At 37.1% G+C, this 22,877-nt stretch overlaps 6 protein-coding genes across 6 annotated transcripts; all 6 read right to left on the reverse strand.

Moving 5' to 3' along the window:
• Window positions 1–586: 586 nt before the first annotated feature.
• GCK72_010377 (uncharacterized protein) lies at window positions 587–4,140 on the reverse strand (the record flags this gene model as incomplete). The annotated part of the gene is made up of 8 exons (XM_053727829.1): window positions 587–756; window positions 799–1,044; window positions 1,311–1,531; window positions 1,580–1,798; window positions 1,938–2,116; window positions 2,234–3,661; window positions 3,718–4,020; window positions 4,078–4,140. 8 exons carry the CDS (start codon window positions 4,138–4,140, stop codon window positions 587–589), a joined length of 2,829 nt encoding a protein of 942 aa, XP_053587406.1.
• Window positions 4,141–4,555: 415 nt separating this feature from the next.
• GCK72_010378 (uncharacterized protein) lies at window positions 4,556–5,475 on the reverse strand (the record flags this gene model as incomplete). The annotated part of the gene is made up of 3 exons (XM_003111035.2): window positions 4,556–4,663; window positions 4,887–5,150; window positions 5,197–5,475. The coding sequence occupies 3 exons, from the start codon at window positions 5,473–5,475 to the stop codon at window positions 4,556–4,558; spliced, it is 651 nt and encodes a 216-aa protein (XP_003111083.2).
• A 466-nt stretch (window positions 5,476–5,941) lies between these two features.
• Window positions 5,942–6,706, reverse strand: GCK72_010379 (uncharacterized protein; the record flags this gene model as incomplete). The annotated part of the gene is made up of 3 exons (XM_003110897.2): window positions 5,942–6,376; window positions 6,425–6,502; window positions 6,590–6,706. The coding sequence occupies 3 exons, from the start codon at window positions 6,704–6,706 to the stop codon at window positions 5,942–5,944; spliced, it is 630 nt and encodes a 209-aa protein (XP_003110945.1).
• Window positions 6,707–8,630: 1,924 nt separating this feature from the next.
• Window positions 8,631–12,112, reverse strand: GCK72_010380 (uncharacterized protein; the record flags this gene model as incomplete). The annotated part of the gene is made up of 5 exons (XM_003110785.2): window positions 8,631–8,850; window positions 8,898–9,082; window positions 9,554–9,711; window positions 11,457–11,604; window positions 12,071–12,112. The coding sequence occupies 5 exons, from the start codon at window positions 12,110–12,112 to the stop codon at window positions 8,631–8,633; spliced, it is 753 nt and encodes a 250-aa protein (XP_003110833.2).
• Window positions 12,113–14,111: 1,999 nt separating this feature from the next.
• Window positions 14,112–18,948, reverse strand: GCK72_010381 (uncharacterized protein; the record flags this gene model as incomplete). Its single annotated transcript, XM_053727830.1, has 12 exons — window positions 14,112–14,234; window positions 14,335–14,914; window positions 15,067–15,209; window positions 15,271–15,473; window positions 15,519–15,867; window positions 15,914–16,125; window positions 16,181–16,262; window positions 18,083–18,157; window positions 18,202–18,430; window positions 18,476–18,591; window positions 18,640–18,768; window positions 18,898–18,948. 12 exons carry the CDS (start codon window positions 18,946–18,948, stop codon window positions 14,112–14,114), a joined length of 2,292 nt encoding a protein of 763 aa, XP_053587407.1.
• Window positions 18,949–19,234: 286 nt separating this feature from the next.
• On the reverse strand, window positions 19,235–22,779 carry GCK72_010382 (uncharacterized protein; the record flags this gene model as incomplete). The annotated part of the gene is made up of 5 exons (XM_003110955.2): window positions 19,235–19,341; window positions 19,392–19,769; window positions 19,823–19,934; window positions 20,047–20,126; window positions 22,725–22,779. The coding sequence occupies 5 exons, from the start codon at window positions 22,777–22,779 to the stop codon at window positions 19,235–19,237; spliced, it is 732 nt and encodes a 243-aa protein (XP_003111003.2).
• Between the last annotated feature and the right edge of the window lie 98 nt (window positions 22,780–22,877).

The raw sequence follows: 22,877 nt of genomic DNA on the forward strand, positions 1-22,877 counted from the left end.
TAATTCTCTAAATCCGAGATTGGAATTCGCAACAAACAAATACGAACACTCTAGGGTGATTTAACCTAGAAGAAAAGTTTCGAATATGAACAATGGTAGCTTTATTTTCATAGAAAATGAAGTTGATCCAACGAAGTGGAAACATGAAATGAATGGACTAGCATGGAAAGTACAAAAATAATGCATTTGAAAACTTACAAAAGGTTTAAATGATATGGGCACTAGAGACTGGGTTTAAGGAAATGTTCAAAAAACGGCGTAATTAGAAAAAAAGCGGAACGAGCTTCGTGAGAAAACATAGTTAGAATTGAAAATTTTTAAATATGTCACTTGTATTTTTTTACGAAGCTCAAGAAATGATAATGAGTTGACCATAAAACGGAAACCATAAACCGGATGTATTCGCTAGAACACCTCCTCAATGGGTTCTCTGCGTCATTGGCCACGCAATAAAAAATGTAAGAAAACTACTGCAAGGCGGATAAATAACACTATTTCAAATTAAACTTAATCGAGCGGTGGCACTGCCATCTATGAAAAAATCTGATAAATTAATTAAAAAGGGTCTGGTGAAATGCAGGTAGTGCTATCCTTCAACTGCCGGATTGATATGAAGCTGTTGAAGTTCCATATCAACTTGATGCAGTTCACGAAGTAAACAGTTATTCTTTGTGTACGGATCGAGATGGGCCATTTCACTTTCGGCCATTCGCAATTCCATTCGCAAATGAGCGTTTTCAGCTTCCGATACGTTCCCTAAAAAATAATATATAGTAGAAACTATATCACATCAATTACCTTGTGCTTCGCTCAGCCTCTCCTTGACATCCACAATCTTATCTAGCGAATTGGAAACGACATTTTGTGGATGAGCAACAAGAATCGGTCTCATTGGAGTCAATAACCCAGTCGCACTATCCACAAGCATTGTCTGCCCAGGTTGGGGTGGTGGAGGTACAGATGGATTGAACGGTTCAGCTGGAACAACGGGTACTTGAACAGGCACAGATACCATTGGGATCCCTGGTTGAGGCATGGTGGGAGCTGGAATTAGATAGTACACATTTTAGAGATAGATGTAGTGGGTAACAGAAATTAGGTTAGTAGCAAATTGATTAAAAGTAATGAATGAGCAGCCAATCGAATTAACAGAACTAAAATTCAATAATCTTGTCAGCAGTCGTGAATTCCTGTGTCGATCGTTTTAAGACTTTTTAGTAACAATAAACATGCAAACCAACTCCACCCACAATTCTGAATAGCCGAGGAAGTAATCGGCTGGTAATAACTATCCATGACACTCATCGTACCACATTCCGACTGCACAGTTGCGGTGGATGATGAAACAATCGGAGCAATGATCTGTTGTCCGCTTGTTTGAGCAGTTAGAGAAGGAGCCCTTGAACGACTTTGCACCATTTCCCCAATCATTGTCATTGTCTCCTCAGTGGGCATACTAGCAAAATTTATTGGAATCGCCGGAAGATCAATGTTCGAAACAGGTATCATTGCCATAGGATGATGATCCATTCTGAAAAATATAATTTTCAGAAATTAAACTTTAAAAAAAATTAAAAACCTGTCATCGAGAACCGAAGAGGCAACAGTATACGAAACATGCCCTATTCCACCATCTTCTGGATCATCATCGTCTTCTGAAGGCTGTAAACGCTTCAAAATTTCATGTCTTTTCGCAAGAAGTTGCTCTGCATCAGCTCCACTCTCTCGCAACATTGTTGTTGGTCCCCAAACCATTCCTGTACCGCGATCGAACATTGGGAAGACATTTCCATCAGTTCTAAAAATAATTACAAAGCTCCAATTTCTATTTTCAAGTTTCAAAGAATCTCACTAGCAGCTCCGAAAACAACTAGTGTCTTTTTTTCTATTAAATTTTTGACAATACTCTCGCTTCAAGTTTTGTATTGTTTTCTTACGATTGTATCCAGATGGTATGCGGCTGTTGGCCCGGCGGTGAAGCAGCAGGATAAATAACACTTCCAGTAGGTGATGTTGCAGTCCAAATCGCATTCGGTGGAACTTGAACAGGAATTGTAGGTGTCATGGCACCCATAGGAACTGGTGTAGGCGAAGAACCTAGCGGCTGTTGTGGTATCTAAAATTTGATCTATAATTGAACTTTGTTGGTTTTTAGTTGAACTGACGAGAATAAAGACGTATTTCAACATTTTTCTAAAGATTTAAGACTAGAAGTGTACTAATTTAATCTTACCATGACAACAGGTCCACCAGGCATATGTGTTGGTGATTGCATTATTACTACTCTCTGTGGCGTTCCATTGATTACAGCTGGTTGACCATCTGCTGTTAACACTTCCGCTGTTTGCATCATAGAACTATTCGGGGGAACTCCTCCTGGTCCCATCATTTCTGGTGAGAATCCAATCAGCATGGGCATAGGTCCAGGACGAGGCATCGGTTGTGGTGGCATCCCGTTCATTTGTCGTCCCCGAATTCGTTGCATTGCTGGAGATCCGATTGGTTGAGAAGCGAAATAATGAGGTTGCATTTGAGGTGGACCACCAGAAAAGTGATTTTGATGTGGTGCGTACCCCATACGATTTGGTGGGATCCCCATTTGATAACGCTTTTGCCGAGGAGTATATGGAGATTGTTGCTGTTGTAGCTGAGGCTGATTTTTTGAGCTTGGTGTTGTCTGAGGTGCAGAGTGATCTTTCTTTTTATCTTCAGATGACTGTTTGAAAGCTGTTCTGCTCGAAGAACGGCCGTTTTCATCGACATATGAGATGGATTGAACAACTCCGTGAGGCATCAGAGGTGAATGTGCTATAATTACTCGCCGATCTTCTTTCGGAGCTTTCCTTAGGTCGTCTTGGGAGCAATGAAGCTTTAGGAGTGTTTTTATTTGAGATAACGATTCTGCTACAGCTTTCTGGGAAGTATCCTCGTGCTCTGGTGCAGCAAAAAACTCAAGACATGATATCACTTGAGACAGAAAGTATCGATAAGCAGGGATCAACATTGAAGAATTTGAAGTGGTAAGCGTCCGAAGTTCCTCAATTCCTTGTTGGTAAGTGTTTCGTGATTGAAGTTTATCAATGATGGATTGCATATGTGAACGATGAGACTGATCTGCATAAAGAAGAGCTGACCATTGATCAGGTCCGATTCGAAGTCCTGATTCAAATGCTATCTGCACGATCTGCGAGTCGTGTTCTCTACGCAAGGAATCATATGTCCTGAACTCTTCTTTCAATTGCATCAATGACGATTCACCATCTCTTTTAATTACATTGAAGCATGAAGCTCGATAGAGTAGTTGAACAACATGCCCAACACATGTCTTCGAAACTTGCGGATAATCGGATACCAGTGTTTGAACTACGTACATAACAAGATTCTTGCGAGCTATACATTCTCCAGTTTCCAATGTCATTAAAATTAATCGTAGAACATCATCTTGCATAGCTGGTCCCAGGAATTGACATCCACGAGCCCGCACAGCCGACCACAACTGGCTGCTGACATGGGTATTGCTTTGAATCGAAAGAATAATCTCTATCATGACTCGTTCACTGATTCCACGACACATCTTCAAAGTTTTCAAACGTCCGTCATTTTCACGCCATTGATAACAAAGAAGTGCTAGAACTTTTCTCTGCAGCGTCCGGGATATGTCCTATAATAATTCGATTAATGTAGTGAAATTTCTCTGAATTGTTATTCTTGACTTACTCTACTAGAGACAGTACCACCGCGTTCGCTGTCTGCTTCCCGGAAAAACTTTGCGATTTGAATTGAAAGTTGGTCGATTCGCTTCTCATCGTTGGTTTTTGCTCCAGAAAATGACATACACTGTTTACGAGGAAATATGACAGAGAGAAGAGCTACGTTGTTGGGATATTCAGAAAGAGGTGTAGTCGGTTTCCAATCATCATGAGGGCAAGGTTTGTTCTTATTTTCTGGTTTTTCTGCGCATCTACGACATATAACATGTCCGCAGATCAAACTCACTGGAAGGAATGTTTCGTTGAAATGCTGAAAATTTAATTGCAGTTAAAGAAGATGGTAACTCTCTTCTGTGCCTCAACTTACTTTGTTGCATACAGAGCAGCACAACACTTCCTGCCATTGCCCACCTTGACCCGTCGGTGCCATGATTTGATCACGCAGTGATCAGCGAGTAGTATACACGGTATACACTGAAACATAGAAATATAATTATGAAAGAAAAAACATTAGAAACCTTACAGTAATTGGAGAAGTCAATAAAAATAAGAGAGGAAAGGTTTGAAGATCCGTCGCAACCAGAGTTCACATTGAATTCAATCAAGAGACTCTGAAACAGTAGCTTTGGAAGAAAAAACATATTTCTTCGCGAAATCAAAACGATGGGAAAGATAATATGTGAGAAAAACACGAGAAACAAACAGAGAAGACAATTTCAATATAACACTTTAAACTTCATGAGAAAGAATCAACAAGAAGATGAGCAATAATCAAAACAGCACAAATAACAATTTCGTAGAGAAAAACAATGAAAGCCGGACATGAATCAATGAAAAAGGAATCTCTATAATGTGAGAGTCTGATAGTTAGCAAAGCAGGAGAAATCATTGGCCAGATTATTGGAGTGCTTCGGTTCAAAACTTGTTCGATGCATAGCCATTAGCCGAGCAGCCTGGAACAAAGATTAAAAATATAATTTCGAAGACATAAAGAACAGGAGCACTAGAGATAATCCCTGTTGAGAAAATATACTAGCGGGTTTAATTAGGTGTACTGATAGAATTCTGAGTAGAATAATATTTTTTCGAATGTAATTTACATTAACTGTTCTGTTTTCACTAATCGAAGGTCTTTCCTCCGGAGTTCAAATAGGGAAATTTCAGTATGGAACTTACATAGTCTTCCATGATGGCTCCTGTGCACAATATTACTTTCGCATTTTCTCTTCCCAACAAGCGTATAGAATGAGCAGTTTTAATAAGACATTCTGCAGCCAGAAAAGGTGGATCAGCAACAATAACGTCAAATTTCCCAAGGAGAGAAGCGGGAAGTTCGGTTGGTTGATTGTAGTCGTACAAAACAAATTCAGATGGAAACTTCATACCAAAACGTGGATCAAATTCGAATAATATCAATTCGATTTCTCCTTTTTTGTATTCCTAAATGATTTATCGTTTCAGACACCGTAATATTCATGGTGGTAACCTCAGTTTTATGGAAAAAATTAACGAGGGTCGGAGATGAGACACAAGCAATCTTCGCAGGCCTCGACTCAAAAGTCAATGCTGCTGCAATACTTTCAGCAACCAATTTGTCCGATGTTTCATCGTCATACCAAAATTGGCTTAATTGCCAATCTTCATCAATTTTTTCAATTTTTCCAGATTTCATCTCCTCCAGCTTCTGTTGTTGTTCGGCTTGAAACATTGAAAGAGCAGCCATGGTGTCTGCCGAGAGTTGCGGTACATCTTCATCGTCTGACATACTGAAATTTCGAAGATCATCTAGATCGACGATATCTGGTTTCAAAAATCAAACGGAGTCTTAAACCGACTTCAAACAAATTATTACAAAAAGAGTGAATCAGAAAATCTTTAATAGTGTCACATTCTCTTCATAAAATACGGAACATATTACGCGAGCAAATGCGATTGAATAATCAAATGCAATGGGGGATAGGGAAGTAGGTTTCTAGTCAAGCAGCTCGACTGACACAGAAGGGTACATACATTATGAAGGGACTGCATAAATTAGAGGGAGAGGGAGAACAGATACCTGAAATGAACCCGCAGCAAATAACCAACTATTTCCATTGAAAATTCGAAAGCCTCGTTGGAAATTTGAAAACAAGATCAGAAGACGGACAATGAGGCTTTGAAAAATGAAAAATATATTGATTGATCGGCTTCAGGTAAATACACATTAAGAAAAAAAACAAGTGAGAAGTCGACTAATTAGTGACCACTGCTCCAATAGTGAAATCGAGTGGAGCTCGTGATGTGTAGCCGGTTGCAGGTTTGGAAAGTATCTTTTTAACTTGGAGAAGCGCATTATTCGCCCTTGTTTCATCAAATCCTGTTGCTTTCGCATCTTTTGTCACATTGTCAACATCATATGGCTTCTGAACCAGAACGAGTCCAAGTACGCGAATATCCTCTCCTGACCAGTACGTCTCAGCGATTGTACGTTTGAGCTGAATATAAGCCTGTTGACCTTTGATAGAGACGTTTGATGACTTCATCAAATTTGGTCGTAGATCTCCAAGAGTTTTCTGCAAGCGTTCAGCTGTCTTGGCTCCATTAACCGGATTGTTTGCTCGGAATTGCTCACATCTATTGATTGCGTGTTTCTGACCTTCTTCGAGTGCTGCCGTTACAACTGTTATCTTAAATTAGGATTCATATAACATAATTCTATTGAAGACATTACTTACGCTGTTCAAATGTTCAGAATTGAATATGCGAACCACTGGTTTGCTTCCTGTGGTTTCCTTGGTATCGAGAACCAAAACCTGAAACTTAATGTTTCGATTATTGATTGTTCAGAACTTTGAATATATTGATTTTTTTAAAAATATATTGAACTGAGGAAAACGTACCTTACGGAGCGCATCGAGCGAAATAACTATTCCTTCGGCAATCAATCCGTTATTTGTTTCAATTTTTATAGTTGCTCCCACTTGAACTTCTGGCGCGGTTAAATTACACGAAACCATTCTGTAATTTGGTAAAAATTATAAGAAAGGATAAAACACTAAAAAAGAAACAATTGGTAGAGAGACACTCAATAAATAAACGAAAATAAGAAGAATTTTGCGTTGATCGCGCGCATAACGACGAATTTGGGGAGTAAAGAAAGCGCGCTCTACTGCAAACCGCTAAAAACTGCAGCGCGTTGGACTCTGGGCTTGCGTCGTGACTGTCGTATCCAACTGCTAGGAAAACATGGAGCATCTAAAAATCAATGTGTTGAGAAAAAGTGAATTATGATAAAAATTAAAGTTTCTGAAGTGAAAAACTAGATATAAACAATTTACTGAGTAGAAATATAACACAAAAATGAACATCGTCATGATGATAACTTGGTATTCATTACTATGATGAACGCAGTGTGAATTGAGTTCTGAAAACTTGACGGCTAACAAGGGAAACAAACTGAATGAAATCTGAAACCCGCCCTAATCTCAACTATATGAATTATTTCCTTTTTGTATGTCAGCCACTCGGTAATAAATAGTTGCAAAAAATGTTTCATTTCATGCCTTCTGTGAAGCGAAAAAACAAGTTCACCTCGTTCACTAATTATGCAGTCCCCATCAAATTCTTGTTCATACCCAATTCGTTGTTTCATTTTCTCAACTACGCAACATATTCCATGACAAATGACCCCTCTTCTCTCTGCATCCAAAGGGGAGTATAATTCAGAGTGGACCTCCATATGCAAATCAGTGTCAACTACTTGAGAGTTAAGATGTCTGTTCTTCCCGCACGTCATCTATCATCATCTGCTGCCGCGCATTGAGATCCAAGGACACAAAAGTACTAATCATTTAGAGAAAAGTATATCGGATCGTTGGAGCATATCGAGAAATAGAGAGAACCACACAATTTATGAGCCATCATCCATTTATTAATTGTTCATATGTACCTCATTTCGTTTATGTTAGCTGATGCTAAATTGAGATGAAATTAGAAAAGAGAGGAAGATGTAATAAAATGAGTCTTCATAAGGAACAACCAATTAGTTATTTCAAGTTTTCGGTTCCCTCAGCTCCATTCGGAATTCTTATTCAATAGGTTGAGATAAACTTTTAGATACCCAAAGACTAGTCGATAAATCTCCATAACTGGGTGTCAACCAGCTGTCATTTGCTCTTTCGTTTCATCTCGAAAAAAATCGAAAACGAATAAATTTTCTGTTTCTGGAGATATCTAGTGCATGGCATTCTCGATTGAATTATTTCTATCTACTAGTATATTACGATGACTTTTTGGTTTGAAAAAGATTTCATAAAGAGATTGAGATTATTGTAAATTTATGACTGTAAAGAACGTAGACTTTGAAAAATGTTCTGCAAAAAATGTTCAGAGAAAACAACGGTCATCTTCTTCATACACTGACAGAAACACGGGTCCACAAAACAACAAAATTACAGATTATACTAGCCATCCAGACATGTGTTCTGTGTAATCTTTATTGATTCTTAGATTTTCGGAACTACCGTAAACCTACAGTAATCTACAAGTTGAGAACAACTGAGGTAATACCACTTATCACCACCGAAGTTTGCCTTTATCCGTCTTAAATATTGAGTAATTATTTCATTTTTTGGGTTACTGTAGTTACAATATTTACCCTTTCCATTTTTAAAACTTTTGAAATGTTGATAAAAAGAGAACATAAACTCCAAATAAATAGAAAAAGTTCATTCAAAGGAATCAGAATGTGGTAGGAAGGATGCAGTAAAATAGAAGCAAGTTCAGAATCTAATAGGAGTCAAAAAATTGAAGAATAGAAGTAAAAAGAACAATTCACCGTCAATTTGTTAGAGATTTTTGTAGAATGAGAAAGAAAAAAGCAAAAAGAAATGGCATTTGAAACGGGCGATAACTCAAAAAAAGAAGAAATCGGGAGTAAATTCAATCAGTAGAATATGGAGAAGGTGAACTAGATGATGGACTATTTGAGAAATTAACAGGTTTTGAATCATCATCATCACTTGAAGTATTTTTTGATTTCGATGAATCATCCGAGTGGGGAGATGATGGAGATGTTGGAATTGTTGAATTTGATTGAAGGAATGGAGGGAAACCGAGTTGAGGGAGGAATGCAGATGCCAGTTGTGATGCACTCGAATTGCTGAAATATGAAAATTAAATGAAAGATTCATTACAATTAATAATCACTTTGATCCACTTGGATATGTTCCAGGTGTTCCAGATGCTCCAAATTGAGAAGCAGCAGCTGTTTTGACCCACATTTCATAGGCGAATGGATTCAACATATAAGCAGCCATTTGAGGAGGGAAAGGCCATCCGATACCGCCGATTCGTTGACGTTTGTCTTTCATTCGCCGATTTTGGAACCATACCTGAAATATTCCAATTGGATTCTATTAATTCTTCCATTTTTCATTTATATACAATTTCAAAATCATATTGTTGCTTGCTGAAGAGGACGTCTATTTAGTTTTGCAAAGGGTCGGTCGGCAGTTCAAAGTATGCCAGTGGGAATCAAGCAATACTCCGAAATCACTCATGGGCGCTCCCGTTGTCTTGTCCGAGCGTTTTTCATTTTTCAAGTGAGGAGGAGACAGATTGATATGTGTGTGTATGTAAAGGAGCCAAAAAGAAAAGAGAGCGGGTCCCGCATGTATGTCATGGGAAATGATTTGGCTTTGACGATGAGAGAGGCCTCCGACTTTTTAGAAAAGCATTTAGAGGGATTACGGTAACGAATTATGAACCAGTTTTTGTTATGTTGTATTTCAGTGCTCACAGATCGTTGTTTTGTTGAGGGATGACAACCGAAAAGATTAAACTCAGAGTTCTCAGAAACTGACCTTAATCGTGCCTTCAGGTAGATTCAATTCAGCTGCCAACTCTCCACGTGTCTTCCTGCTCACATAATTTTCTTTAGCAAATTCTCTCTCAAGTCTTCCGATTTGTTCCCTTGAAAATGCTGTTCGATATCTTCTCATTTGTCCATCATCTCGGTTATCTGAAAGAAAATTAAATTTTTCCATTTTCATTCCGGTTCACATGGCGATGTGGTACTAATAATGAAAAACACGAAGGGAAAAGAAAAGAATTGAGTAATTTGTGGCGTTTATTGATGAATTTTGAACGAGTAGTTTTGAATGAAATGAATAACGAAAAACATAATATGTTTTCTTCTTTTTCTCGAAGTGATAGGATTCAGGAGAAGTGCTCAGAAGTTGTATAATAGTCTATTAGTTTTCAGCAAAAATACTTGATTTTCCCTTCAATTTCAGTTTCACGAAACTACGATACCTTCAGCTTATCTTCTCGTTTCCCGGAAATCAAAACCTAACACCTTTCCCTTTTCATTCGCAGATTCTTATTTCATTCGGATTGGTTTGTTCCAATTAGATAATTGGCTCGATTTTTTATGACATGTTTAGTGAGAGTGGCCCCATTGGAAAACTGATTCGTCACGCAACACCAATTAACAAAAGGGGGCACATGGCAACATTGAGTGAATCGAATGAAAGAATTGAGGTATCATGAAAAATTGAAAAATGTGTGTCGATTGTTGGGTGAAGGAAAAGGTTAGAGCTGTTTTATGAGGTGACAGACACCACTGAAGAACATGTTTTCTCTATTCCTATCAGTGACCATAACCCTTTTTGCAACACGAAACTAAAGTGATTGCATGATAATTGACCACTAAACGAAACAATCTACAGTAATCCGTTTCCTTCTCAAAGCAGGTGAGAGGAGTTGTAAAACAAAAGAGAGAACATTTACGATATAATAGCTAAATCGACACACGTACTCCTCTCCTCCAATACATACAAACCGCAACGTTTGGATCGTTTATGATGAGCGGCTGTCTTAAGAAGAAAAGGAAAACAAGAACATGATCATGGAAGATTAGATGACAAGGAAAAGAGTTATTGATGCTCCTGATAAACACGTGGGAGTATGATTGGAGAACAGAGGAAACATCCAATCAAACGGTTGTAAAGATTATTTTAGAGATACAGTATGTTCTACTGGAATGAAAGTCATCAGAGTCAGGTGTCAGATTTGAAAATTTGTAATTATGAAAATTTGAAAGATAAAAAGAAGATTAGCCAAACCGTATTTATTTTCACAGTTTTAGAGTATTCATAGTTTAAAAAATTCTTTGATTCCTACCATACACACTTTTGTGTCGAGGAATGAGTGATGGATGACTTGAGCATGAGATCTTATAGAGAAAGAAACTTGGGTTACGCAGTCATGCTCTTGATTTTATTGCAGACAACCTAATATTTATAGTCAAAAGTTTCTGAAAACCCCTACGCCATCTCTTTTTCACATTTTCATCAGAACTCGGCAAAAATGTTACTTTTAAATACTGTTCTCATAATCTCAATTTGTTTTATCGTTTTAGTGAAACGCTAGAATCGGAAGGATGACTTCAAAAATCCCCTTATCTGAACAATTCTCGATCCCAACCTTTTCTACTTTTATAGAATTCTAGAAATCTTATTTTGCAATACGTCATTCTAATAGGTGCTCATTGTGAATTTGCATCTCAGAAACACACCAATCTTGTCTTCTTCCTCAGATTCAACTCAATCAATCTCCTTCAATTTGTCATTTTGGCTGTTCCCCTCACGCCTTCTTATACGGGGTAATGAGGGAAGAGCAGAAAAAGAAGAAGAAGACAAGTATACTGAATAATTATGTTCCTCCTTAACCTCTCCCCCCGTTTCATGACTTCATTTTTCTTACCATACGGATGATGACGTCCAGCGGCTGCTGCAGCCACAACCGCTGCTGCTCCCATTGGATCATGATGTTCAAATGATGAAGGAGAAAATGAGGAAGAACGAGAAGCTTGGGATGCAGCAACCATCTCAGCCACAACAAGTGATGGGACCTGGAAATGAGAATTAGAAAATTTGAAAAAAAGGAAGAGATGAAGGAGATGGATTTGTATTACGAGAATGTTTTATGGGTGTATACGTGTGTCCAAGGAAACTGACTGGTTGGAATGTTCTTGAGAGTGGAGGGGCAGAGCATAAATTTTGGAAGAATCATGGCGTAGGATCTTCTCTTTATAATACTTTTATGGAAGTTGAAAGCGGGAAAAATAAGAGCTACGTTGTATTCGAATACATGATTTTCCCTCACTCACTCTACATACAGCAACAGTTTAGTTAGGATCGTTGGAAATCATGAATAAATATAATTCTCAACTTTTGAAAGCTTTCAGTATTTTCCACAGAACTAAAAATCAGATCCAGAAGTACACTGAATATATTTAGAAAAATTCAAACTCAACAGATTATTTTATACCAGAATAATCAACAGTTTCCTGATAAAAGTTCCAATATTCCACTCACCTTGTTTGCTCCAATTAATGATTCAATATCGAATGATTGCATGCTGATAAACTCTTTTTTGTTCTCTGGGAAATGAGTAATTTGAGTAGAAACAAGACAATTGAGATCAAGTAGGCGGGCTCTCTTCTTCTTCTTCTCCTTCAGCCAGAAGACGTTGAGGAGACGAAGAAGAAGAAGACTACGGTAGATGAGGGCCACGCCTCCTTTGGTTTATTGAGAGGCGAGTACTAACCAATTGAAAATGAGGATAAAGATGAGAATGTCTGGAACGAATTCAGCCAAGGATAGGTAATTTGTTGTGAGTTACTGTGATTATGAGTAGGTGAAAAAAAAATTAATGATGAAAAAATGTGCCAAAAAATAATTCGACTCTGATACCAATCTAACTCTGAAAACTTGAGCGTTTTGGAAACGAATTCATGTATAATTAGTGATGATAATGAAAATTATTATCTTTTTGAAATTTCAATATTTCATATACTGTAAAACAATGATTCGCCAGTCCCGAAACTTTCTTCACTAATTATTTTCCAATACAAATAGTTCCCTACTTTTCTGAAGAAAGAGAGTTGTTATTTGGTGTTAAAGATTCAAGATGATAGGTAAAATACGAAATCCGAAAACTTTTTTCATTGCTTCGAACCTAGAAATGTTATCTTTTTTTCTGGAGCTCGAGAGTGTTTCAAAGCTATACAACAACCTTCTTTGGATGTTCATGTCACGGTCAATTCAAACGGAACGAATCTTCTGAAAAGAACCAAAAACAATGGGGACTGTCTTTTTCTATTTCTGATCACCTCCTAAACCCTCATCAAAAGTCATTAATTGACATGACTAAGCAGCTCTTTTATTGTCTTGTATGCATCCAAAATGTTGCCTCAATCGAGATAGAATGAATCATTTGTTCCCTTTCAATTTCATTACTTTTTGGTATCGATACACGTACATAAACAGAGAAAAAAGAAGACAATGAGGTGAAGAAGAAGGAGGAGATAACACATTCTATAATTATTTAGTTTGTTTTATGATTCAGTTATCCGAAATGATAATATCTGTATACCGGAAGAGGAGATACACACCTTTTCCGTTAATAAAATATTAATGTGACACCCTTGGGAAAACAAGGAAAACGGATAGATACAATATGGTAAATGGGGGAGAGGCGTGTCTTTCATTACTCCCGAGGGGATTCAAGACCTCATCGATGAATGGCTTTCGAGTTTCAAGTTTTGATATACTACATATTTTGACGGAACGATTTTATTAGTATGGGGGAGGGGAGGGATATCATTATTCAATTACCATTAATGATGGAGAATTAGAATTCGGTGTTTTTGCTAGTTAGTGATGGTTTAATATATCGACATATTTGAGTTCCTATTCGATTCTTATTCATAATTTTTCCTTAATTAATAATTTTTTATTTGGCTTTCATAATCGAGCTAGTTTTTCCCTTGTTCAAATTCTTAACCATTTTATAAAACTGAGGCATCATTATATATTGGGATTTATATTCGGACACTGATATTATTCAAACTCTTCTTTTGTGTTCTTATCCGTTTTTCTAATGTTTCACACCACAGTTGTTGATGACATCTCTTACGCCACACGGATCAACAACTGTAATCTTTTTTGCGGCACGGTTATTACAGGAGCAACATTACGAGTCTCTCTTCCCCCGTGCAAACTCTTGTCATTTTTGTTGCGTAGTTTGTTGTGACACCGACAACCGATAGTGACAGATCTACGACATGGTCATAAAAATGAATGAAAAGAACGTGCCGCTTTTCTCTGGTGGGACCGTCAAGTGAGCAGGAGTGATGAAAAGGGTCTCAATAGGTGAGCAACCAGAGAATATTAAGGCAAATTATATATTGGAAAAAGAAGAAGAAAAGATTGATGTAAGCGGGAAAGAATTCATGGATTGACTAACAAATACATTTCAGAAGAAGATGAAAACAATAAATACACCGTATCAGAATGGATATTGCACAACAAAAACTGTGAGGAAAGACATTTGAAAAATAGGAAAATTGAGAAGTTAAGGCTTACATCGTCGTTTTCGGAATGTAAACCATATGGTCACAATGAAAACAAATATATTTATTAAGGTGATGGTGGCCATTATCCAGATATTTGTATTGGTGATTGGATATGGAAGTGGCTGGAAAAGAAACTTTTGAATTATATCTATCGTACTCATTCGAGGACTCATTCTTCTTCTTCTTGGCATCTAAAATAAGTTGAACGAGCAAATCACATACCTGTTGACATGCTGGTTCCTGTTCTAAAACAGTTACTGAATCCGTAAAAACATCGATTGTTCCAACTCCATCCGCCAATCTCCTCACTAATTTTCTTCTTCTTTCCGAGTGATCATGATGGTGATGATGATGATTTCCATCTTCTCCTGGTAACTTTTTACAATTCTGTGGAGGAGTGATTCCTTCACATCCTCCATCATATTTCAGACAAAGAGTGATTTGGCATTGGAATTGGAGAACAGGACGATCTGCATACTTGAAAACATGATAAGGTTTTGTAGCCAATCGAAGTGAAGTATCATAATCTGGAGTCGAAAGAAGAACTGCGTCAAGTCCGCATCCATTTGAGTCCAATATGTCAACACGATCTCCATATCCATTATCGACATAACATGAATGAACCAACATTCCGAATGTATCTTTATCTGCTCCTTCAACTTCAATACATTCCCATCGATGGTATACACTTTCTCCGAGAGTTGCGAAACGAACGATCGGTCCATCTGGAGCTCCTTTTCGAAGAGTATAAGCACATTGGGGCATTTGATATATTTGTTCACGAAATACTGTTGTGATCATACTGGAATAACTTGATTTTTCGTTTTACTATCCGAGTGAAACTTTGTTTTCAAATATTCTCTTTTTGAAAACTGGAAAAACCGTAAATTTTTAAGGAGGTATCGGAAAACGATCAAAAGGAAATTGGGATCTTTAAAGAAATAAATGACTTACCTAACAGATAATGGAACAGTAACATGTTTATCTGCTTCCATATAAAAACATTGAACTTTCACTGTTTGATCTGTCTTTGTCATGAAAAGCGAATGGAACATGAACACAATACTGACTTCCACAAAGATTCCTTTTGGATTCAGCTGTAAATTTTCATTTTTTCAATAGATTTATGTGTTCTGAAATCGAAAAGAAACAACTCACGGAACGATATCGATGGACATTACAAGCAGAGAATGGTACAGTTAATCCGATACTTCTGGAATCTGGAAACTTCTCTGGACCAGCTCTACATTCTTCGTCATGATAATGGTCCATAACGAACACATTTCCTTCGAATGGCTGCTTCGTGGAAGCTTTCACTCCTATTCTATCAGGTCCACAGATTATTTCAGGAGCTCCGGGCCCTCAAAATTCAAAATTATCATAACTGTCATAAAGAGAACACTCACTGAATTCAGTCTTGCACATGCTCCAAGTCAATGAATCAGCCAATGCTCTATCAAGCTGTTCGAATGTTTCAACAGTAAAAACTCGAACAGGATTTCCAGTCATTTGATGTAATTGATGAACATTCACTAGGTTAGTGACTCCGATTGCATACACCATAACATCTGCATCTCGAAGTAATTGAGATGGTTCTGATACATCATCTTGACTCTGTCCATCAGTTATAACAATTGCTACTTTCGGAATTCCAGGTCGGGCTCCTTGTAACCCCTTTTCCAATGTCAGTCTCAGAGCCTGTCCTGTATTCGTGGCACCACTCTGATATTCTATTCGCTGAATTGCCCATTCTAACTGAAAATTAATCAGTTATAGAATGATAGATAGAAAAAAGAAACACCTGGGTTGGATGATTGAATTGTCCCAATGAAAATTCTAGTTTAGGTGTTTCAGCATACTGTATCAGAGCCATATGACTTCCTTCCTCAGAAATGTTCAATCGAGATGCCAAATGCATTGCAAAAGAAAGTTGTTTTTTGAATGTATCATCTCCAATTGAACCACTTGCATCCAGAAGAAGTATCACTTCGACTGCTTTGTGAGTTACGCATTCTGAGTTTTTGTAGTGAAAAACGTGATTCTGTGAAATTCAAAATAAGACACTCACCATGAATCAATTCCGAGTCAACCAGTCCGTTATCAATTGGGTTTGCCGAGTTTGTTTGAATTAAAGTAAGGAAAGTGATAATCTGTAAACAAAAACGTACGGGACGGCATCAGAAAGAGAACTGTAATATTTTTTGTAAATTCATTCTTCTAATTTTATATTTTGAAACTGAAGTAGCTCTAATTAACAACCCATATTTGAAGGCCATAATTGTTTGTTATTTCACAATGACACTTTCTCATTTCACAATCTCGTATACAGGAGAAGTTGAACAGTCTTGTTCTGATTTCCAAAATCTCAAAATTGTCGTAACTATAGTTATTCAACGTTGACAAAAGAAGGGGCCATCATAAAAGCTTTTAAAAATTAAAGAAGGTTTTCAGGAATATCTGAACTAACTAGACAACTAAAGAGCATTCAAATTTCAGGTGAGATTGTACTGTTGGTCATGTTGAATTCATGTTGTTCATGTTGAAAAGAATTTGAAATATTGATATAAAAATGATATCAAGTGAATAATATTGATTTATATAAATCACAGACTCGAAAATACGACATCTTGAGACTATCATATTCACAAAAGATGTTGTCACAGAAATGCTATTCGGATAGTTCTGAAAACAACAACAAAAAAAGAAAAACACACCGATATAATAATGTCATAGCGTGGGATCGGTCTCATCTCATCTCGCAGAGGAGAGAGTTTCTGAAAAATGAAATAATCTATTCAAATCGAGTGGTGATCATTAATTCGTTAGCTGACAAGAAGGGGGGAGAAAAGTGAAAACAAGGCGAATTAAAATTTGAAAGCGAGTGAGAGAAAAGGAGGGAATATGACAAGTGAACGGATATGACAAGGCTTCATCAATGGACAATCAATCAATAAAACTTGGAAACCAGAAGAGGAAAACAGGAAAAAGTGATAAAGTAAGTAAGCGAGAGAAAAAGAGAATGATAATGGCCTAGTTAAGGAGAAAAATGAACGAGTTTTGTAAACAACATCAACTGGTTAGAAGACGTGGAAAGAAGTTGAAGACGTCAAGTATTTCAGTGGCATCCACTTGCCACGTCATGATTCATAAGAGGAGATCTCAATTAAAAAATGATGAAAAGAGAAAAAGCCATTGACCCGTATTTGTTTGGATGAGAAAAGAAGACAAATGGAAGACAATAAAGAAAGTGAAAAAAGGGGAAGAAATGAAAATGGAATGAAGAAATTAATGGAGAAAAGAGGAGAGATTCATGATAATAATATCAGTCTTCTTTCGGACATTTGCGCTGTCCAGATTTATGTAAATGATATATCTAAATGGTATGAAGAATGAAGAAGAAGAAGAAGAAGAATAGATGAAGCAAGCATCAAGCTGGCTGATAATGATGGAAAGAATTGCTTATCTTGATAACAACTGAATGGGTTCTTCTTCTTCTTTTATTCTTTCGGGATTGTTGGTAGAAGCAGAGAAATACACATATATATATATATATATTCTTTCGGATGCCAATGATCTCATATCATCACTACATTTCCAATCATACAGTTATGCGATTTGTAACTAGGGTATTTCACAACACACTCTACATATAAAGAACATCTGAGAAAGTAATGAAGTGGTTCTGTTCCCGAACGAAGTTATCTCATACGAACTGCTGAAATAATTGGAACAGAGTACGAGCACTACTACAATACTGTCAGAGTGTGTCCCGGTGACACTGATCGCCATACGGAATACAATTTTTCACGATTTGTGGTTCAAAGTGTCTGGAACAGTTGAAGTTAAAACTGTGAGCACTAAAAAAATCTTGTTGAAAATATACTTCAAGATATTTAAGAAAAACACAATAGTCTCAATTTCATTGTATAAAATATTATTCAGATTTATGAGAAAACATTTTGAGTGCAACCTCCGTTTGCTGTTGACCATCAAGATTCGACCCAAAGGAATCCCGAATTTGTGAAGAAAGATTTCGAGTTAATGCCTGAAAGTCCAATGATACAGTGATTCATTTTAAAGCTGCATTACTTTCTGATGAATGATGAACTTCTCTTTTGGTTTTGTAACCGGAACTGGAATGGATGAAGGAAACTCAATAGTTATATTGAAAACTCCTTTTTTAGTTTCATCCTCTTCCGGTTTTTGGAAATTGAGAAGACATTCTTTCAGTGCCAAATCCACTTCTTTTGATACTTCCACAAAGTCATTCACAGGTTTCGAAGTCTCCTTGACTCCCAATTTTCTGATGATATGTTCCCTGTAACAATAAAACCATTCACATCTTATCGTCTTCTTTTCTCACTTTTTCACTGCTTGAAATGTCTCAATATCAACTTTCACTGGTTTTTCAATTAGATCTTTATTAAAAACTCTTTTCAATTTCGAAACGTGATGAGGACGAGGTGGTTGACGAGTACACTGCAACGAACGTGATATTTTCAGATGAATACCATAGTGAACTCTCACATGAATTGCATCTTGTTTCATTAAAAGATCAACACGTCCATGACGTGCCGAGAGAATTGAATCATATGAGACTGTTCCAGACGAAGCACTGACACATGTTACTGGGTCAGCATGGAAGTCGATGACATGCTGTATCATTAGAATTTTCTGGCTTCATTCTCTCAGATCAAAAGATTCGAATTTGCTTGTTTCGCGTCTTTTCTTATCCCACTTTCTAGACTAATAATCAGAAATTCAAATAGACTCACAAACACTCACAATAAAAGTTTGTGCAAGTTTTATGGGAACAATCGAATCCTCGTTGGACATTCTTGTAAATAAAAAGTAATGAAAAACTGAAAATGAATTTGATTACTTTTTTTGCTGCTAGCACGTGTTCATTGTTTATTTCAAAGTTAATATCGATTACGTATAGACAGAGAAAAAGAGAAATTCATAAGCTGAAAAAGATTTGAAATCAAAAAAAATTATGCGGAAATTGGTACAAATTGTGAGAAGAAAAGAAGGAATGCATTAATGGAGAAGGTGAGAGACTAGACAGGAATTATCAGATTTTCATCACATTGAGTTTCTATTCGAGAGAAGATTTCCAAAATTATGCGTCGTATGAGTAGTCGGCTTTATTATGCATGACGAGTTTATTATCAACAAAATAGAAGCTGTCGGAACGAGTCTCATTAGGATTGTTGATCATGTCGTCCACTGAAAATTTATTAATAGTGGGTTATATACAATTGAATTTTATGACTCACTGAGTTGTTGAGAGAGTTGAGGAAATTCGTAGATATGTTCACAGTTGTTTCGCGAATTTGGAATACAGAATCCGAATTCAAAATCGAAACATTTCAAGAGACGATCTTTGAAGAAATGACGCTCGATCATTCGGAAATGATGGATTGGAATATCTCCAACTTTAAATTCGACAGTTGCTCCAACTGTTTTGAGTTTCAAAAAGTTTGGAGCGAACCTATAACGGACATATCTTGCAGATTCAGTAGGAGGTTCTTCATTTTCTTGATCGTGTTCAGGCTTCGCGATTTCGAACAAAACGTGCTCAGTGTCCAGATCACGAATTTGGAATTTCGTGAACTCAATGTTGTAGATGTTTGCTGATGGCGAGCACAGGAAACCTAAAAGCATTTGTGTTAACACGACAACGTATCCGATTTCTAAGACAAACTACCTTGAGTGATTCCAGGAAGTGCAAGAACATCATTAGGTGTGATATGACTTTTAGCTAGAAGCTCTGCTTCCGTTGTGATTGCTTGGTCGGTGACTGGTGGTGGTCGCGGCATCTAAAAAAGTTAAGAATATCGAAATGAAATCGGATATCAGGAGTTAGTGAGTCGAGCTGCGTGCTTCCATACGCTCTCTTCCCCCTTTCCTCTCTTTTTCTGCCTCTCTCACCTGCGACGGGAATGAAGCCGAGCCGGGTGGAATCGATTGTTGTTGCTCCGCTTTCATCTCGTTTCCTTGGTTAGATGCGGCTGAAAATTATGCCGTGAAGTGAGCGAAGAAGACGCGAGAAAGCACCAATTTGAGGATGTAGACTAGGGTTTCTTTTCAAAAAAGGGCTGTAACTACTGGTCCTAAGATGATATGTATTAGACACATGACTGATGAAGAGTAGTAAGCATCCATGTGAAAAGTTTATGAAAGAGGTCTCCAAAAGTTCAAAAATGAAAATATAGAACATTTCTAGTAAAAAGCAAGTATATATTTCCGAAGATTTTTCTACTGAAAATAAATTTAAGAAGCGGCTGATAAATTTATTACTAGGTTTCGATCGATAGACTTTGAGATTTGTCAAAATACAAGAAGATAAGTATTAAAAAATAACAGCTTTGTATAAATGAAGTGTTGTAATAACTAAGTTGCATATTACTAATAATAATAATACTTAATTAACAACCTTGAATTCGTTGAACTCCTGTTACCCGAACTCGAAATTGTGAAACCTATATAAAGATAACCTGTTAAGAATGAATAATAAGAGGGGCAGCGCCTGGAAGGAACGAACAATGAGGGAGCAGGGAAAGGAGCACCGAAAAATGAAATGAATGGGTCTTCTTGCGACGAATGATTGACAGAGATGGGAGCACGGAGAAGAGAAGATAGAAGAGAAAAAGAAGGAGATGAAGAAAAAACGAAGAAGAAGACGTCAGAAGAGACGACGAAAGAACGAGAAATGGTGGGGACAAGTCATAGAAGTAGTAGAGCAAAGGAAAGAAAAGACCATCTTGGGAAGTGAAGAATGAGAGAGTATGAAGGTTGGGAGTGTACAGACAGAGAAGAACAGAATGACAGATGATGAGCAAAGAGAGAATAAGAAGGGTGATGAATTTGTGATGAAATCTACGACGAAATGAATCTAGTACACTCAAAATCATGAAAACGGATAATGAGTGAAGTTTTGCAATAGGGACAAAAAGCCCCAAGTGAAACATTCGTGAAAAATTCCAACTTTCGAAATAGTCGAGATTAATTCTTTCCGTCGATACCGAATTTTAAGCCAATTTCCAGATTACAAGTACTTCAAATAATTTTCGGAAGAATATTGGAAGAGACAAAAATTGGAAAAAATAATTCTCTGGTTCCTTTTTTCCAAAATCTTTTTCCACGTCGAATATTATCGAACAGAGCTGTGCGGAATTCCTTCTTCCTTCTTCCTTCTTCCGGGCATTTTTTCATTTCCTTCTTCCTTTTTCCTTCTTCCTTTTTTGAAATTTTATTCCTTCTTCCTTCTTCCGTTGAAATTGTTCGCCACTTCCGACTTCCGTGTTAAAAGTTCGCAAAAATTTTGTAATTTTCGACGGGATTTCAGCGGAGTTTTGGTGATTTTTAATGGAATTTTGTATGAAAAACAACGCCAAAATTCGCTTTCAGAGATGGCTAGAAAAAATTTTCCTCAAATTTGTCATTTTCAAAATTAACTTCCGACTTCCGGGTTCGGACCCAACTTCCTTCTTCCTTCTTCCGGGTTCGGACCCAACTTCCTTCTTCCTTCTTCCGGGCTTTTTTCACTTCCTTCTTCCTTTTTGAAAATTTTCGTTCCTTCTTCCTTTTTCCGTCTTCCTTTTTGAAAATGTTATTCCTTCTTCCTTTTTCCTTCTTCCTTTTTTGGAAATTTTACTTCCGCACAGCTCTGAATAATATCCAATCACAAAATTACGAACTATTTGGGAGGCTTTCTGATTGAACCATAAGTGTGGATTTATACTTTTTATTCTCAATAACCTTAGTGTCACGATTTCCTAACTTTAAAAAAAAATCAAGTATTCTCTGTATCGAATACATCATTTTTATATTGCTTTTCTCTGTAATTGTGTTGTTTGGCCCTCCAAACAAAAAAGCACCTGAGTGCTGCTTCCTGTTGTCATGGAAACAACAAGGGAGAGAGGGGAGCATTTGATGTTATATTCAATACTACACTTGATGAGAAAAAGCAGTTCGAAAGTTGACAAATAGAGTGTTAAAGTGGACAAGCGAAAGGAAATAAGTGAAACGAGTGGGTGTAAAATAGAGAAAAAGAGGAAAAGAGACGCTCTCCATACTAATTAGGGTGTTGAATGAAATTGTGATGAGAGGAATAAACATTTCCGACCCCTGGGAGGAATAACGGAACAATAGGCGATTCTGGTATCTACAGTAAACGAGATAAAAAATAATTTCCAACGAGATTTCACGCCAGTAGAGAGAAAATATCCGATCTCTTAGACATCTTTAATCTGTATTCCTATACACAGGCCACGTGAGAATGAAAGACTCATTTGAGATTGAGAAAGACTGAATTCAGATTTTGAGCAGAGTTTCAGAATATCATCTCAAAGTAAAGCGGTTGATATATTTAGTGTGTGTTTCTAAGGGTAATTCGAAGGATTTTTCGAATGTGGGTTTGAAAGATTTATAGTTTTGGGGGAATTTCAAGATTCTTGACACGGTAACTTCAACTCGGATACGAATGGAGAAATATCATGTTTATAAACGTTTTTCGTCGACGTAATTTTCTATTTTTGACAGTGATATTATATTCTGAGCAGGTGATATTTTAGAATTAGAATTTATTCAGAAGTCTGAAAACTCACTTTCGATTCCACGACGTCCGTTATTTTTCTCGACATCATCACTTCCGACGGTCATTGCAATTCAGCAGGCAGACTTCTAGGAAAAATAATTCTAAATGAGTTGAACCAATCAAACGGGTTAAGCAAACAAAAGAAAGAACCAGTGGTATTGCC

The sequence above is a fragment of the Caenorhabditis remanei genome, chromosome III (genome assembly GCF_010183535.1).
Source record: "Caenorhabditis remanei strain PX506 chromosome III, whole genome shotgun sequence".
Classification (NCBI taxonomy): domain Eukaryota; kingdom Metazoa; phylum Nematoda; class Chromadorea; order Rhabditida; family Rhabditidae; genus Caenorhabditis; species Caenorhabditis remanei.